The sequence below is a fragment of the Pecten maximus genome, chromosome 4 (assembly GCF_902652985.1).
Source record: "Pecten maximus chromosome 4, xPecMax1.1, whole genome shotgun sequence".
Taxonomy (NCBI): domain Eukaryota; kingdom Metazoa; phylum Mollusca; class Bivalvia; order Pectinida; family Pectinidae; genus Pecten; species Pecten maximus.
This window is the reverse complement of record NC_047018.1, coordinates 35914660-35933766: the sequence shown is the minus strand read 5'-3', so window position 1 is coordinate 35933766 and position 19107 is coordinate 35914660. Positions and strand designations below refer to the sequence as shown.

The following is a 19107-nucleotide window of genomic DNA, read 5'->3' as shown; positions in this document are numbered from 1 at the left end:
ACAACAAAAACCAGTAATGCTTTATAAATATTTTATTTTCTATTTGGTATTACATGTTTATATTTCAATTTTTAAATACGAATAAAACTAGACATAAATCACTGGGGTGTGTAGAATGTGCAATGTGTGTATAAATTCCTCGCGCACACCTCATAAATCTGACAAATCTGACAAACGGAATATTTGGTGGCTACGAGACTGACTCGCACACACCTTGTAAATCTGACGGACAGAATATTGGATGGCTACGAGACTGGCCCGCACACTCCTTGTAAATCTGACAGACAGAATATTGGATGGCTACGAGACTGGCCAGCACACACCTCGTAAATCTGACGGACCGAATATTGGATGGCTACGAGACTGGCTCGCACACATTGTAGATCTGATGGACGGAATAATGGATTGCTACAAGACTGGCTTGCACACATTTCGTAAATCCGACGGATAGACAAATATGGGATCTCTACATCACTGGCTATGTAGAAATTTGAATTTTCATTACTGTTGCAACTGTTTGATTAAGATTTCAGTAATACAAATATAAAAAATATTTAAATTGAGATTTAATTATATATGATGATAGATTATATTGATAAGAACATTTACGACATTTAAAGTTATTAAATTAAAAAATGTAACCAATGAAAAGAAAGTTTCAATTTAAGAAAAATAGCCATCTATATAAATCACCCCACTAGTTCTGGACTAGTAATAGGCCATTAATGTTAACACTAAAACTGTATTTCAAATCAAGATTATGTCACAATGAATTGGTGAACTCCCAAGCCAACATTTCAACAAACATCCTTAATAAATAATGTTCATTTCGGTAAACACCCCCCACAAACATCCTATAAACATGTATATAGATCCTGATCAAGCCATACAAATTATTAATTCTCAGAAAAAAACAATCTGAAATCACAACTTTTATCAATTTATGAAACAGCAACTGACGCCTCAACGCTAATTCATTTCCAGATGACTTGTTTGAAATGGAGTCTTTTAATTGGATTATTTGTGTAAGGTAAGTAAGATTCTGCACTTAAGATAAAGGGGAAATAAAAAATAATTCTAGCTTAAACTGATACTGATACATGCAACAACAAATACATATATATATATATATTATATACTTGGCAGGCAAATAAATAAACAATTGTGTACTAAACTTGTTACATATCGTAAACCCTGCTAATTCTCTAAGAGTGACTACAACATAATACTGGAATCCAAGGTCTGAATGGAGGCTGGAGTATTGGTATCAGAAAGGCTTCGCCTCATACTACAACAAATTTTATATATCCCATGTTTGACAAGTCCATTCAATATTTGCATTGTAGAATTCTCGTTCTTACATATTATTATAGAAAAATATCTAAATCAACATGTGTTTACTAAAGCAAACTTTCCCCCCACAGAAAACATTAATTGTAAACAGTTTACAGGTAAACAAAAATTTAAGAAATAAAGGAAAGAATTTTAGTATGTACGAGATTCAATTTTTTGAAAAAACAAAAAGAAAAAAACTGAGTCATCTCATGCACACAGAAAAAAACTATTTATGGTTTTATAATAACATCTCAATTTTTTGTTTTTGCTTTTTTTTAATGATAAATTTACATTTGACATTCAAGGAAACAAATGAAAATAGCTAATAATTACAATAAAAATTTTAAAGAGCTAATTAATCACAGAAAAAATTGGTATCTTAATACATACCGGTAAACAACCTCCAACACCAAGTTATGTTTCTCATTGATTTTTAGTAGCTACAGAAATAAAATCATTTTGTAGGTTTTACTGGCATTTCTTATATTTCTCTACAAAAGTGTGCTTCATAATGCGTACATAAACATTTAAAAAATACCCATTTAAGTAGGATACTTTTGACAACATAAAAGTTGTTCTGATAACAACATCAGCACTTAAGGTGGAGGTATTGTATATGTAGGCCTCCTGTCATTCTACTTAGCTCTGATATAGAAAAAAAACGTATCTGAATTATCCTAAATACCTTTTGAGGTAATGAGAGATATTGAATATATTTTAAACTGCCTTCAGCAGAATTAGTAAAAAGACAAATTAAATAAATATTTGATTAAATATCATAAATATCTAACATGATATCTAAAACAAATGATCAGAAAACAAATATCACTGTAGATCAGACAAAATTATTGAGATTTTTTATTTTTATAAAATTTTAAAAACAAATGCATATGTTATTACAGAAGGCTTGTTTTCATTAACTTTATGAAATTCACAAATATTTTTTGCTGTGAACATCAGGTTTATATATTTAATAAATTACTTTTGAAAAAATTCTACAGAAATAAAAAGCTCACTAAAATTGTTGAGGTACAGTAAAATATCACAGAGATTGGCTGACACTGGTCCCTATTGGCAGTATATGCTGACCACTGACACTAAACTCCTCTCCCGCTATTAATATGCATTCTTATACATCTTCTGATATGATGAGCTCAGGGTATCATTGAAAACTTGTCGGTGAGACTTGGCTGTGAATTGAGCTGCTTTTTCTGTCCAATATTTTCCGTTGTCCAGGTGTACATAGGCTTGTGGACTGTAAAATACAACACATCGTCATCACAATATTTCCAACAGAAAAATCATTATCAGCGGGTGAATGGAATTTGTATACACCAAGAGAGTGCCCTGAGTTATTATTTTGTTTTTTATATTATTATACAGTGTCTAGACTTGAGGGATATACAAAGTATCGTCCTACTAAACAATATATTTCATAAGGAATGAAACTGACCAGTGTTAGGGTACCAAAAACTTTTCCTAACAATGTGTAGCTTAAATTTTACTGATACAAAATTTATCTGCATACTGTTTTCAATAGCAATACTCAAGACCGATTTCCTTAAACCTTTTGTGAGCCTAACATCTCCAGTGAAAAGGTCAAACAAGGGTTGTAACTCTATTTAAATTGTGATTTCAGACCTATGATTTAGATCTTATCAAAAAGTCTGTGGTAGTAACAACACTCCCAAAATGATACCAATATGAAAAACTGGTAATTCATTGAAATACAGTCCCCTACCAAATGTGAAATTATTGAAATACAGTCCCCCACCAAATGTGAAATTATATGGACAAACGTTTTACTTTGATGTTAGTCAAGGTCAAAATATTAGGTCAGAGTGACCTAATTTTTATACATGAAACATCACTTTACCAATGATCAATGCCTTAGTATGAAGCTCCAGTGATAGTTGTTTTAGAAGATAGAGCCTGACACCAGATAAAGTTTGGAAGGACAGAAAGAAAGACTGACTAAACACAGAACAGCCCCCCCCTCATTCTTTCCTGCAGCTCCTATTTATTCAGCAACACAATATGAAATTCAGATACTCTAATGTCTTGTACATGATTTTCTTGTATTATGTATTATATTGTTTACCAATACATGGTACGTAGGTCAAAGCTAATCAGTAATAATCTAGAAATCTTTATTTCACTGCAGGTCCTACTAACTGCACGAGAACTGGTCAGTAAAGAGACTTGTACCTGTATCATAGTGATATATATATATTTTTAAAAAGTTAACAAGCGAATAATTTCTATGCAATATGCCATGCATAATCTAAATCATATATACCCCCACCTGCCACAAATATAGCAGATAACATCCCAACATAAACAGCCACTAAAATTCTAAAGTCAAAATGACCATGCATGATCTATAAATGCTAACAGGTATTAGAAAATAGAAAAATAAGTAAAATAATATTGAAAAATAAGAGCAACAAAATTAGAGATGAACTTAAAGAGAAAAGCCAATGTCCACTGATTGAAAATAGGAAATCCTTCTAAACAAGACATTTGATTTTCAATTCCCAATGAAGTACAGTACTATATGGAAGCTAAGGTCGCCCTCTCTCCCTCCAGGGTGAAGAGGACGGGGCATCATATGGGAAACTAGGGATATTGTTTCATCAAAATCTTACTCAATAACAGTTGCATTGGAATGTAACCATGCTTGATTTAAATGCCAATAGCAAAATGAGATATATTTTTTTAATAGATTTTGTGAGCCATTAGGCCCTTGAGACCTAACTTAAAAGTACATTTTCTAATAGAGATCCACACTTTATAATTTATTACAGATAATTAGTTGGTTAATATATTAATTACACATTGCTGACATGAAGAGACAAATACAGTTATGCTACAAGGACCGACCCCATCCAAGGCTCCTCCTCTTGACCAGTTGATAATATTTTAGCTAAAATCATCTAGGAAATCAAATGTCAAAACAAAATTTTTACAACATTATTTTAATGACATTGGGGAGCGATACAGGCTCTCTTGGCCTCTTGTTAAGAGTTAGACACAGATAAGGCAGCAGACAAAGGCTTTCTCCCAGAGACACACATATAGACAACACAAAACATTACAAGGTGTGATATGTACATGTAAGCTAGGAGCATCCCACAGCTGGACTGCTAATAATACCTCCGACTCCTCACAATGCTCGTATTAATGGCTAAGTCATCCAATGAGTTTCTGGAAAGTGAACTGTAAGGGGAGTATCTCCTTGGAGCCTGTGAGGATAGAAGATCAAATTTGAATAAACCACTATGAACTTTATTTGTTTACTCAACATTTATTAAGCATATAATTCAGGGTTCACCCTTGACCCAAAAATCATGGGCCATTTTGACCAGATTTCAGAAATCGTATGGGCCAAAACATAGAAAATTGAAGAAATTTGTGAATTTTGGTGGGCCATTTTGGAAAATATGGGGCAAATGGCCCCATGGCCCCTCCAGAGTTATCCCTGATATTACATAACCCTATCAATTACTCAAATGATAGATATACCCTCATTTAATAATTTTTCACATCTAAACACTTCCTATATTGTCAAATAATCTCAGGATTTTATACAGCTAGTTAATTTATCAAACACAATTAAATGGATTGATCTTGTCAACTATAATAATTTTGTTAATTATTTTGCAAAAGGAATATATATACAGGTAACTCCCAGAAAAGTATCTAGAATACTAGAAAATGACAGTAAATTGTTGTTGGGAATACAAAAAAATACTCATAGTTGAAATAGATAATTAAAACTGTAAGGTCTTTTTCAACTAACTGTAAAACACACAGCTTTTACAGCCTCTTCCACCAATTAGTCTTTCATTGTGTGTGAAACTGTTTAACTTACAGGAGATACACTCCTCAGGATCTCACGACTCCTCCTTAGACTCTCCTGGACCCTCAGTTCGATCCTCTCAGCAGGCGACAGGCCACCATATCTCTGTCGCATGGAAGAACGATACAGGAGAGGGCTGGGCGAGCGTGACCTTGGGGGAATGTAAAGGTCATCGACGGAGCGTGTCAGGGCAGCTACCTCAGCATCTGTTACAGAAATGTGTTAACCAATCAAAACATCTGTAATTTGTTGATGTATTTATAGCATACTTACAGAATATTTTGAAGATTAAATGAAATATTTACCATTATGACAGCTGGTATTGGTGTAAACTTTAATCATTTTACAACAATTGTGAATCAAATTTCATCAACTTATATTAATTATTCTTGTTAACTGGATTGGAAGCATGGCATGTGTGTTTATAAAATAAGTAACGAGAGTACCCGGAGGTGACCCTATACATTTTCACAACTGAACGCGGAATAAAACCCCAGCTGCCTAGGTGAAAGGCATGTGTGTTATCACTGTACAACTCAAAACATGTGGTATAAAAATCCATTGTTATGATGATATTACTGGTAGTATGTCTAACACTCGACACCTACCTTCGTCATCACTCGGGACATATCTTGACTGGTAGACAGGGATTGGGTCATCTCCAGCATCACGCAGTGACTTGTTCGAACGGTATTTGCTTAGAGTTGGGTATGAGGCATAATCGCTGTAGTATTCTGAAACAGGAAGGGCAGCGTATTCGTTAATAAATCAAGGGCAGAGTATTCGTTAATAAATCAGAGTACTCAAGAATATATCTGATGTAGAACAAGATCTATGCCTAACTATCCCCTCATTTTATCCATGCCCATTTATATTTGATCTTAAAAAGCAAAGATCTTTAAGTATGCTGGCGCAGATGCTTTCATCGGAAAGTGTTCCGTGGCACTCCAAGTCTGCATCAATGTTGACGTACTCCTCGAAGTCAGCATCGGGTGTGGTGGACTCAGTGGGGTCGGTTGTGGGTGTGTCATCAGTGGGCGTATCCTCTCTCTGGTACTCGAATCCCGCCTTCCGGTAGCAGTTGATGATGGTGGTGGCTGTCACATCTCTCCAGGATCGGTTCAGAAGGTGGACGGCTGTTAATAATGTCAGCTTCTTTGCCAGGGCATTGGCCATCAGGGTTGCGTCGTTATCAATCTGTGTGATGATGTCGTTGATGATGTGTCGCCTGTAGTGAGTTTTCAGGTTTTTGATGATTCCCTGGTCACATGGCTGGATCACTGAAGTGGTGTTGGGTGGGAGGAAAACTAGACTGATATTCTTTACGGCAGTGGTGGCGGTCTGTGGGTGGGCGGCGCAGTTGTCGACTAGTAAAAGAATATTTCTTTTCTTTAGTCTCATCTCTCTGTCGAACTTTTTCAGCCAGTCAGTGAATATGACTGCTGTCATCCAGGCATTTTGGTTGGCGTCGTAGATAACTGGTAGGCTGGACTGGCCACGGAAACATCTTGGATTTTTGCTTTTACCCAGTTCTAGTAGTGGCCGTTTGTCGGTGCCGTCCATATTACAGCATATCATCGCAGTAATCCTATCTTTAGCCTTCTTGCTGCCGCTCACAGTCTCCGCTTTTGAAGCCAGTGTCCCGTCTGGTAATGCCCGGTAGTAAATCCCCGTCTCGTCGGCGTTGTAGATATCTCTCGGCTCGTACTTAGAGAGTAGCTTGGGTAATACGGTCGCCATCCAGTTATCAGCTGCTGTAATGTCGGCGTCTCTCTTCTCTCCACAGATTCTTTTGTAGGTGATGCCGTTTCTCTGCTTCCAGCAGCTCAGCCATCCAGAAGTTGGCGTGAAATCTTCTTTCTTCATATGGGATGCGAGATCTTTCGCTTTCCCCTCCAGTATGGGTCCGGTGATGGGAATGTCTCTTGCCCTGGCATCGGTGAACCAAGTCGATAGGGTCGTCTCAACATCAGAATCTTTGCCAGTTCTCTGTCGTTTGCGGTGTGGGTTGGAGTTGGCTTCAAACTGTGTCCTAATGTCTTCTCTCTTCAGGGATATGCGGGATACTTGGGACTGCGAGCAGTCTAACTTCTTAGCGATGGCAGCCTGGGAGAGCTTCTGGTCAAGAAGTTTAACAACTTCATACTTGTCAGCAAGGGTCAGGTCGTTGCGTTTGCGTTTTCCGGAGGTGGCCATGTTATCGATTGTAGTCGTAATGTTGATATGATTGCAAGATAGAATTGGGCCCCGTTTTATAGTTTATTAATAAGTAAGGATATATAGCGGCATCTTTGATATTAGTAAGTAAAAAAAAAAAAAAAATGTGAGGTGGCCTCATAAAACAAAACAAAATCCAATCTGATGTTTTATTAATCAGTTCTAATCCTTACCTGAGCATAACGTGTAAGCTACCGCCGGGTACTGTCCTTTTATCGTCTCGATATTGTTGTCATAATAATTTACCTGTGTACCAGTGTCGCCATACAAATGTATGCGAGATGGCCTCATAAAACAACACAAAATCCAATTTGATGTTTTATTAATCAGTTCTAATCCTTACCTGAGCATAACGTGTAAGCTAACATCGGGCGTCTGTCCTTTTATCTTCTCGATATCGTTGTCATAATAATTTACCTGTGTACCGGTGTCGTCACATTTCCCCCGTGGCGAACCCCTCACTTTTAATCCACCGCAATTTAACAGTCAACAGTTGGCGGTGATATCAATCGATCTGTATAGCAATGTCAGACCCAGTTGAAACCTATTGTTTTTGTCTCCGCTTTCAAGTTTTCTTTTTATCCCAGCGGTAAAAAGTTTAATTGCATAGTAGATTAATATCGCTGTTAAAACCTCCATTTCGTTGGCCTAATGCTGGCTCTAAAAATAACATTAGATTTTACCCATAATGCTTAGCCAATTTCCTGTTATGGGAAAAAAACCACGAAGAACAACGAACGTAACAGTAAATAAAAACGACACAACATTAACGATTAAGGTAATATTATACCGGTTTTTGACATCATAACTATCAAAGGAACCTTTTTTGTTGATGAATGTCTAAAACTTAAAGAAATACGCGATGACTTTCATGAAAATCGGAGCATTTCTATTTTTTTTTTACCCGATTGTTTATTCGAATAACCGAAAAATACGACTTTTCCAACCCAATTAAACGAATTTTTTTAACATGATTTAAGAGAAAATGGTTTTGGTTTTTGAAATTTTACCCAATTCAACGAAATACCCGATTAAGCGTTACCCGATTAAGTGGAATGCACTGTACTGACATTTTAATTCCGATGTAAAAATTGTGTCACAATATTGTTTGGGAACAAAAACATAGAGAAGTCATCACTTTACCTGTGTCTGACAAGGCACTTCGAGGTCGGCTGCTGGAACGCTTGGCCTTTTTCTTACTCTTTTTTGTTTTTGGTCCTCCTGATCCTGGGACACGACCGATCAGACTTTTCTCCAGCTGTAAAACAAGGGAGGTCACAGGTTTAATATCCATATTACAAGATGTTTTAACTTGTCACATATTCGTCCTAGAAAACTTTTTTTAAAGTATATAGGGAAAACCTGAAAATGTCTTTAACCAATCTAAATCATCAATATTTCAGTTTATGATAGCTCTTCTGTGAATTTTGTTGATAAATAAAGATGAGTAAATGGGTGTGTCTCCCAAGATTATGAAGACTTAAAAAAAAGGGTGTAACATAAGTATTATAAATGTAACATGTTTTGTAAATTAAGAACTGCTAGGGAACAAAAAATCATTCCAGTACCATAATTATCCTGAAATAAACCCCCTCTCCCCAGTACCAAAAATGTTATAACCATATTTTCTTCCCCCTCAATTATGCCCCCCCCCCCCCCCCCCCCCCCCCCCTATGGTGTAAAATTTTAGTACCATATTTATCCTTTAATAATCCCCTTCCCTAGTGTGTAAAAGTTTCATATGCAAGTTTTGGAAAGGTTTATTTGTAGATTCTGCAAAATTGACAGATATACCTGGGTAGTTTGAGGATAAATATGGTAAATTGATATTAAGTTTCCAAGGTTTTACATTAAATACTGATGTCATATTGGCATGACTATTTACTGTAGAGATCAATGTTTAAAACGTCTCACATGTCTGACGACAAATGGTGGTCGTCCCACACAGCTAGAACTCGAGGGACGCTTGCTTGTTCCGACTTGCTCTAATTTCTTCCTGTACACGGGAGATGGAGACCTAGAACGAAAAACAGAGGCAACTGTTGGCTTGTGGTAGTTTCTCAGGTCCTCCTCAGGGTCAACATCCACGAAAGTCCTACAGGGAGGTAAAAAGAACAGCCCAGTCAGTTAGACGATGTGTACAGGAAAAGAAAGTTGTATATCACATCACAGAAAAAATATATATCCAGGCAATAGAGGTATATATGTATATCTACAAGCAGAGAATTGCTACAGGTAACTTTAATAAAGGGTATAAAAACAACTCAGAATAATGTAGATGAAAAAACCTCCAACTCAGAATAATGTAGATGAAAAAACCTCAAGTATTTGAAATAACTACTGGTCACACGGACAAAGTTCAATAGAATGATGAATCTAGAATATTAAAAAAAAAAAAAAAAAATAACTTAGTAATTATACATGTGTATTGTTACAAGATTCATACACCACAAGCAAAGTAATCCGCAACCTAAGCTTTCAAACTGGTTAGAGCACACGTATAAGCTAACAGTCATCAGATTGTCATATTTGTACGTTACTTCCATAAATTTTACCAGTCATTGTAAATATATCCTAACAAAGATACAAGATGGCTTCCTATTCACCACTCTATACAAGTAAAGGAGGAAGTGCAGGTATGTCATGGAGGATTACAATACAGGATATCACAGATAGGGTTAGGATGGAGTGTGGGCAGGTAAAGATACAAGACTGGTTATATGCCAGGTATACATATATAGTAGTGTATGACAGATTTAACCGGACATACTAGAATTTCCAGGTAAAGTTTTCCTGTATATTTTATAGGGGGATGTTAGTAAGGTTTTCTTATCACCAATGTTGAAAGCCACAGAGGTCTTGACGTTAGCACATGACAAGACTGGAAGGTCACATGACAAGACTTGGTTGATGGACATCACGTGACAAGACTAGTATGGCTGCCGCAAGCTTGGTATCACCAAACAAAGAAAACATGTGCAAAAACAAAGAAAAAAATAAACACAAAAAAATGACAAGACAAGCAAAAGCTAAATAGCTAAGATACATGTATATGAAAGTATTGACCAAAGAAAAAGACTACTTTTGAAAATTAAGATAATATGCTGGCTGAGTTGTTCTTTTTTAACCTCATGTAATGTCAAATTTTTTTTATACAGATGAAACATGTCTATCATGATACATAGTAATTCTTTTGAAAATAATTTCCACATATTGACATTACATTGACTAACTATACTGTGATATCATCACTAAAGTGCTGTTTAAATTTTAATTCAATAAATTTGATTGTTTCCATAATTTTAAATTATTCAAACATGGCATTGATATGTGTACATGTAATGACCAAAGGAAACACCACATATGGATCAATCCAGAGTTAAAATCTCAATACTATGAATCAAAATAAACTGGTGTAAAAGGAGTTTCTTTATTATTCAATCAATCTAACCAAGTAATGCTGTGCCTTCCAGCACATCTTTGTACATATTTCTCATCCAAAGATATCTTTTTATTAATTTCTTGCTTCCTTTGATCAAAGGACCAATATGCCTCTCTGTTGTACATCAAAGGTCATGTTATACCCCGTACTTATATGCCCAAAGATAAAGACCTTCTCAGGAATGCTGAATTATTAGATTACAGGAAGATATGCAGATAAATGGATACAGCAAAGCAATATCCCCTTTGTTACAGCCTGTAAATGTCTTGGTGCCGAAAAACCATCTGATGCTGTGCCATGCATATTTTACTTCATAGATTTAATTCCAGCACAGATTAAGGAAACTCCTTCCAATACCAAGGTTAGCTTGTATACAATTGTTACACCTTCTAACCTAACAAAACAGGAAACCCAAATGGATGACAAACCTCATAGAATTTCTTGATGATGGTCGAGATCTGGACCGCCTTCTAGATTTCTGTGCAAAATAAAAAATTTACTTTGATAAAGTTAAAAAGGATGTTCTAATCAATAAATTTTAGCTTTGATATCTTAAAAAGATAAAACTCTGTACCATGAAATGGAATTCTGTTGAATATTTTTTATTATAAAATCATGTAAATAAAAGATTAAGAATAAATCATTCAGGTAGATTGAAGCATTTTTTTAACATTCAGTATTTAAATGTGGAAAAAAATATAAAGTATAGCTCTAAATTGACATGATTAAAGACAATGTTTTTACCCTTTCATCCATTAGGGCATCTTCCAGAGCATCAAGTTCTGGGGACAGAGACTCTGAGATGTTGGTCACAGTGACAAACTCCAGCTTAGGTGCAATACCCTACATTAAAACAATATTGAAAGTAACAGTATACTGGATATATTAAACTGTAATCAAAATTTGCTTAATATGACATATATTGTTAAGCATTTAATGCTTGACTTGTTATGGTAGCATCAGGTCAAATAAGTTGCTTTAAATGATGGAAAATAAGTACATATTCATCAATTAAAATTTTACACCAATTAAAAGCAAAGGAAATTATTGAAGACTAGCTATAAAAGTTTAATTTATGAATATTCATTACAATTAAAATCAAATAGAAAACTTATCAGCTGCCTGTAATGATAAAATTTATACATAATTGCCAGAAATTGGAACTTGGAAAGATTTGACTTACCGGGAAGTCTAAGGTGCGAGCCAGCAGCAGTTCTCTAGTGTTGGAAGCATAAGCAGGTGCTAATGTTGGGTATGGAAACAGGAAGTCGCGAGCATTTGAAGAATATGAAGCGAGACGAGTAGCACCATCACAGTCCTCACGCAATTGTAAAAGTTCTATTATGACCAGCTCATCTGTAAAAAAAGTATCATGTTTTAGAATAAAGATAGGATTTTTCAGTTATATTCATATGAAAAAATAACATTTGTACACATAAAATGGTATTTAATATCCACATCATACCAAGACTGTTTTAATAGTGACAAATTTGTATAAATCTAATTAAGTTCACATTTATAGATGAGGTCTGATATATTAAATGGTAAGCTAATTGAGAAATTGTGAACTGAAAAATAATTGTAAGAGTCGAGCAAAACCGCCATTGGTGATGGTAGAGGTAATGTTATCTGTACTTTTGATTTTGTCCTTATAATGAATGGTTATGAATGCAATACACAAATCTGAAACTCTACAACATGCAATTATAGTACTACAGACATGTCCAACACTAGCTATGATATATAATACATGATATAATAAGAGTTTACCTTCCAGGTAATCTGCCACTTCTGAAGGATCTAATGCTGTGTAGTAAGTCTGCAGTTAAAGGAATGCAAACAAATGCTAAGTTGTTCATGGATTTAAATTTGTTTAACTAATTGAAAAATAAAAATGACAAACATTTATTATAGATCTTTGTTTTAAATCAAGATGAAACTTGTGAAAACATGGATTCATAACTTGTATCAATCAATCAGTTATGATGCGAGTGATGATGATACTTACTTTGTCAAATACTAATTCTTCTTTTATAAATAATGGGAAAATAGAAGGAACAAGGTTGGTGGTTCTGTATTCACCAAACATACAGATACTAAGATAGACATCTTCTCGGCTACATAACCAAACTCCTGGGGCTGTCACCTGTATAAGAAAATACAAATTGTGCTGTACATTGCTATGTTCACCGAAATAGGATGTTTTGGCTATTGTCTATAAACTTTCAAATCTAATAATTTGAACATGTAGACTACTGTATGCATACAAACTTTTTCATTCTCCTATGGATTTATTTTTATTCCTTGTTATACATTTCATTTAAATCTCCATTGACATGTTGATATGCATCAACCAGTTACATACAAAAGAGGGGAACCTGTTTGGTTTTCGAAGTTGAATTAAAGAATAATAATCAACTTTTTCAGGACTGACAGTATTTTAATTTATTTCATAATTTTATAAGATATAATGAAACGATAATCGGTCGCATTCTAACATGTTTTGACAAACAACAAACCAAAATATTTCATACAGTTAACAACAAACGGTAGCACTGTTAAGCGGGCCTTTAAGTCAACAAGACAGGACATGCCCTATATGGTATTGTCCTAAAAGCTTTTAAGCATTGCCTTAAAATGATACATTTTCACGAAAAATATGCATACTTACCGCTCTGATTTTAAGATCCACGCGACATCTCATAGCCCTTCGTGGCATTTTGAAAACTAAACAAGTGGAAAACGATTCCAAGTTAAAATAAAGCACAACAAAAGCACAATATTTGTGAACAACACCAATCCCCTGTCACCTAAATCCCTCCGATGTCAGGGACGCCTCACGTCAGCAACCAGACAAGGGGAGGTAATAAACAATTGTACCTTTATGAAGTAAGAATCATGTAAAACAAAATCCTCGTAGTTAAATATTAAGATATTACAAATAAAAAGCTTTGTGAAAATAGAATAAATAATGAAAAATGTTCCTTTATTACACAATATTAATATTGTAAATTAAAGTAATTATGGAATGCTCCCTACCTTAATTAATTCACTCCGCTAGAGGGCGTTCTCGTTTAGCTACTTCCTGTTTATATTTTCGAGACGAGACTCAACGTTTGATTTCAGACAATGTCAGAATACGAATCTGTATCTCGAAGTTCTCTTAAGCTGAAAGGCGTATCGGACCATAAAGTTAATAAGTGAGTTATAATAATCCTATAATTAATACGGGGATATAGAACTTTAGTAAACACACCCTAGGTAGTTCTTCCATCTAGAACTTATAATAAACCTTTTCAGCTGTTGACATATTTTTGTAATGCAGGCCTCAGACCACAATTAATTTCCCTCTATGTTATACCAATGTAAAATGAAAATTAAAATATTTCAAAATTTTGTAAAAAATCTAATTTTAATATGATTATTTATAACTATTCAAGCTGAATCTACAGTGAGCTGGAAAGTACCTCATGACCTGCATTTAAGAAAGATATTTCTGTTTAAATGTTACATCCACTCTATATTATGGGAAAATCCGGAAATTTACAAAATATCACTGCTCCGGCCTTATAACTCCTTGTGTCCCTGCACACAAACAAACATGGAAATGGTGTCAAAACAAAATTCTCTCGCTAGAATAGATATAATTATTGAACTACAATTGTATGTTAAAATTATGCACATATCTGTAACAGCTAAGTCAGGAAAAAATATTTAGCAATAGTCTTAAAATTTCCATATGTACTAGATCTACATTCGTGTACAATGACCCGGAAGTATAATTGTGGTCTGAGGCCAGGGGCTTATTGTCCTTTTATATGTTATATTGATATATGATAACTGAACTAGTGCAAGTCTGACTGTGCAGGGGTAGGCTCAGACTAACTTATCCTAGTTAGTGGCGGAAGAGGCTGTTGTAGGAGGTTTGGTCACAGGAATCAGAGTTCTGTGTTAAAATAGTATTATGCCTCCTAACAAATAGTATTATCCCTCCTAACACATGCTTTTTTTCTGAATCCAGTGGTTTGGTTTTGGTTTTGTTTAGTTTCCCATAATCATCAACTACTATTATTTAAGGACGGCCACCCAGGGGTGCGAGATGCTTACATGTGTGATAGCAAAAAGCTGATGCCGACTTTATAGTGCTACCTCACTGAAGCATATACTGCTGAAGACAACTATATAGTTGCATGAATTGTACCACACAGATCACATGTACAGTATACCACAAGTTCTCAACTCAACTGTCGATCAATACAGTATTGGGTATGTTAACAGACGAGGCGAGATCCCATGATTATATTGACTGGGCAAACCAATTATCCTTCTCCCAAAATGCTGAATAAGCAGGAGTGGAAACTATCATTTTTAGAGACTGGTATGTATATGTCTCTGCCAGGGGACAGAAAGCCTTCCTCACTGGACAGGCACTCATGATCAACTGAAAGCCAACTGTGAGGTAGTGTCAAGGGAGACATCAGGAGGAAGAAAGCTGGATTAACAAGCTAGCTAGGGCCTGTGCAAAATAGACTTGTAGGGGGCTCATTATACTATAAGTAGTCTGAGCCTGATGGAATAGACTTGTAGGGGGCTTAGATAACTAGTCTGAGTCTGCAGTGGACTAGATTTGTAGGGGATTATAGATTAACTAGTCTGACGACTGCATGAGTCTGGTAGAATACTTGTAGTGGCTTAGATTGAGTCTGTGGTGGAATATATAGATTGCTGAAAGCGACCCATTGTAAGGGGCTAAGACTTAACTAGTTGAATCTGTGACTAGTCTAGATCTGAGTCTATGGTAGATTAGACAATTGTACGTCCGAGTCTGTGGTGAAATAGACTGTTAACAGAGTTAAAATTGGACATTAAAAACAGTAAGTAGCTTCTCATCTTCAGCGTGTTGAGTTAATTAGGTGCTGTGGAACAGCCACCTATAGCTAGCTATCACCACTGACGTTACGGGAGGACAAATTCATTTGGAACTCTTGTTTGACATAGGATTAGTTTTACATTAATAAGTATTAAGTATTGTCCATTTTTTTCTTGTCTGTAAAGAATTTTTATATCTTCAGGAAAAAAAAGAAGAAGGATAAAGAACGAGAGGCTATGAAAATGTATGAACAGGTTTCCAACTCCAAGTCATCAGAGGAAGATGGAAAGAAGATGAAGGCAGTGGACAAACGGACAAAAGCAGAACAAGCTTTTGATAGGGCAAGAGAAAAAAGGGTAGGTCAACCAACTTGGAATAATATATCAAAATATTTTGTTGATAATGTGGAATACTAATATTTTCACACCAAACTTCTGTAGATAAAATTTAATTTCCATTTGGCCCTGCCCTTTGGGTCTTTCTTCTTGATGACATCATCATATTCATATTTTATCATGTTCATGAAATAAAACTATCATGTATTCTTAATATAAAAAAATCATAAGACATTTCTGTCTATTCCAGAATATGTACATTCTGTCTATTTGTTTTGCAATCCTGTATCATTCTTTTTTATTATTTGATGCTAATCTGCAGACTTACCCAAATTCAATGTTTTCTCGCTTTTCATATTTTTTATGGAGTATGCATTTTAACTATTAAACATAACACTGTCGGCAAATTATGAACACTTAATATTTTTGTATTTCAGGACGCAGAACTCATTGTAGAGAAAGCAAGTAAAACTCACAAAGAACGTATCATGGTAAGTTTACCATAATTGTGATGTGTATGTACTCATAAAAATGACATATTTCCATGTTTGAAAATTTAAGTGAAATATTAGTGCTGATGATTATTAAGCTTCTGTAAAAAAAATGAAGAGATTTACAAAAAAAAAAAAAAAAAGGAGATTGCTGTAAAGTGAAAGTTAATACTCTATTTTTTTTTTTTTTTTTGTAAATCCTTTTTGTAAAGATTGACTATGTAAAATGTTGATAATGCAACAATAACCTCAGTAAAGAGAAGATGGAACATTGTAAAGATGTGACATCACACAGAGAGAATGTTCAATATCATGGAGGAAACACATGACATCACAGAATTTTTTTTTGATATCACAGACAGAATATGTGACATCATAGGGAGAACACATGACATCAAAGACAGACCATATGACATCACAGAAAGTACATGTGACATCACAGAAAGTTCATGACATCACAGACAGAATATATCAATATGACATCATAGCAAGAATACATGACATCAAAGACAGACCATATGACATCACAGAAAGTATATGTGACATCACAGAAAGTACATGTGACATCACAGAAAGTATATGACATCACATACAGAATATATGACATCATAGCAAGAATACATGACATCAAAGACAGACCATATGACATCACAGAAAGCACATGACATCACAAGAAAGTACGACGTCACAGACAGAATATATGACATCACAGAAATACATATATTATTACATCACACACAGAACACGACATTGCCCACTCAACATGTGAAATTATCAACAATATACAGACTACATAGATAATAATAATATACTATTGTACTTTCATAGAGTAGTTATGTTAAAAAATGTACTTCCCTGAAAGTCATCTGTATCAGTATGGTAGGGGGGTTTAAATCAAATACATACACAGGGGTTTTCAACAAATTATCACCCTCACAGCCTGTATATTTGTTGAAAAGATATATTTAAGTCAGACCATGGGGTTTGAAATTGGTGCCATGTCCCTGCAAATACATTTTAAATAGAATGCAATTTTACATTCAGAATACTGTACTTTTTAAGTAATTAATCAAAGAATTTTCAGTTAAATTGACATTTTATCCATAATTTTGTTTCTTGATGTACAAGTGTAAGTCCTACAACATTTCTATATATTTTCCAGTTATTCAACAGCCATTTGGATGCCATGACAGAACATTTTGATATTCCAAAAGTGAGTTGGACAAAGTGATGTGTGATTGGACGAAAAGACATTTTGAGCTGTACTGGAGACAACACATGTTGGAACTTTGTACATGGGAGTCTGTGCGGCACTGTCTTCAGTGTTGTGTTATGATGGTGAAATTTAGACATGTTTTTCATCAGACAGTTTATACAGTTTGAAGCATACTATAGAAGCCATCAGAAAATCATTAACATTGTGAGGAATGTTTCCTGAGAATGGTTTAAATGATGTTTGGTAGGATGATGATGAATATTTAGTGTGAAACATTGAAAATGAATAGCAAAACTTCGAAAATGTTAAAATAAGAATAAAGATATTAATTTAAAAGAAAGATTGCAGTTTCCAGGAGAAGATGCTTTATTTCACTATTCGCTCTTTCTGAACATGAAAGAGAAGACCACAACCATCATCACTGGGGTGCAGCATTGAGGTTTATTGAGTTCGTTATCTTTTCCTTTGTGTTGTTCAATTTGACATGAAAAAGTCTTGAGACACTAGGATGATTTTATTTTCAGGGGAGATAACTGTATTTTAAACACTTGCATTTACATGTAGATGTTTGGGTACCACATTTGGAAAATGAGGAGCTGTGCCCTTTAATAAACTATCTCACTTTTAAAGTACATGTAAATCATCAAATAAAAAATAAAATGTCCTCTTGTTTTGTTTGTATGTTGTTGCTGAGTGGCAAGGTTGGACAATTTTTGCATTGTGTAGTTCGATCGTTAAAAGCCTGCACTTCTTGACCAGTTCCAAACAAATTTACTATGAAGCATCAATGGGAACAATACTAATTAGGATATGGCTAAGGTATTTGACTTGTGTGTTCCTTGTGACAAGATCTTTCCATTAATACATTGTACTACATTTACAGACCTACGCTGACCTTGATTGTGACCCTTGGCCGACTTTTGACCTGCCCTGACCTTGATTGTGACCCTTGACCAACTTTTGACCTGCCCTGACCTTGATTGTGACCCTTGACCAACTTCAGACCTGCGCTGACCTTGATTGTGACCCTTGACCAACTTTTGACCTGCCCTGACCTTGATTGTGACCCTTGACCAACTTTTGAAAAGCTTTAACCTTGGCTATGGTCTGTTAACCGTACCAGATGGGGCTTTCATATTTGACATACTCTCGTCACATTAAACCTTTCCATTTGTTCTATATTTGCTGACCTTGACCATGATATTGACCTTTGGCCTACTTTTAAAAATCTTCAATCTTGATAAGAGTTTCTTAACTATATGAGATAGGGATTTCATATTTGACAAGTGTGTTCCTTGTCATAAGACCTTTCTATTGTTACATATACTACATTAATGGT

The 19107-nt window shown here is 35.0% G+C and overlaps 2 protein-coding genes across 4 annotated transcripts; one reads left to right on the top strand and one right to left on the bottom strand.

The window, feature by feature from the left end:
* Positions 1 to 14: 14 nt before the first annotated feature.
* LOC117325965 (spermatogenesis-associated protein 6-like) lies at positions 15 to 13711 on the bottom strand. Of its 3 annotated transcripts, none has more exons than XM_033882504.1 (12): positions 13528 to 13711; positions 12865 to 13002; positions 12627 to 12675; positions 12040 to 12212; positions 11601 to 11699; positions 11285 to 11334; positions 9329 to 9509; positions 8558 to 8672; positions 5806 to 5931; positions 5210 to 5403; positions 4450 to 4580; positions 15 to 2590 (listed from the first exon to the last, which is right to left on the bottom strand). In XM_033882504.1, the coding sequence occupies exons 1-11, from the start codon at positions 13573 to 13575 to the stop codon at positions 4482 to 4484; spliced, it is 1272 nt and encodes a 423-aa protein (XP_033738395.1). In that variant the 5' UTR covers positions 13576 to 13711; the 3' UTR covers positions 15 to 2590; positions 4450 to 4481. The 3 variants fall into 3 exon arrangements, with proteins under 3 accessions (XP_033738395.1, XP_033738393.1, XP_033738394.1); XM_033882502.1 differs by having other exon boundaries at positions 4492 to 4580; XM_033882503.1 differs by having other exon boundaries at positions 4492 to 4580; positions 9329 to 9431.
* Positions 13712 to 13907: 196 nt separating this feature from the next.
* On the top strand, positions 13908 to 18432 carry LOC117325964 (protein FAM32A-like). The gene is made up of 4 exons (XM_033882501.1): positions 13908 to 14056; positions 15929 to 16082; positions 16499 to 16552; positions 17715 to 18432. Exons 1-4 carry the CDS (start codon positions 13986 to 13988, stop codon positions 17781 to 17783), a joined length of 348 nt encoding a protein of 115 aa, XP_033738392.1. The 5' UTR covers positions 13908 to 13985; the 3' UTR covers positions 17784 to 18432.
* Positions 18433 to 19107: the final 675 nt, after the last annotated feature.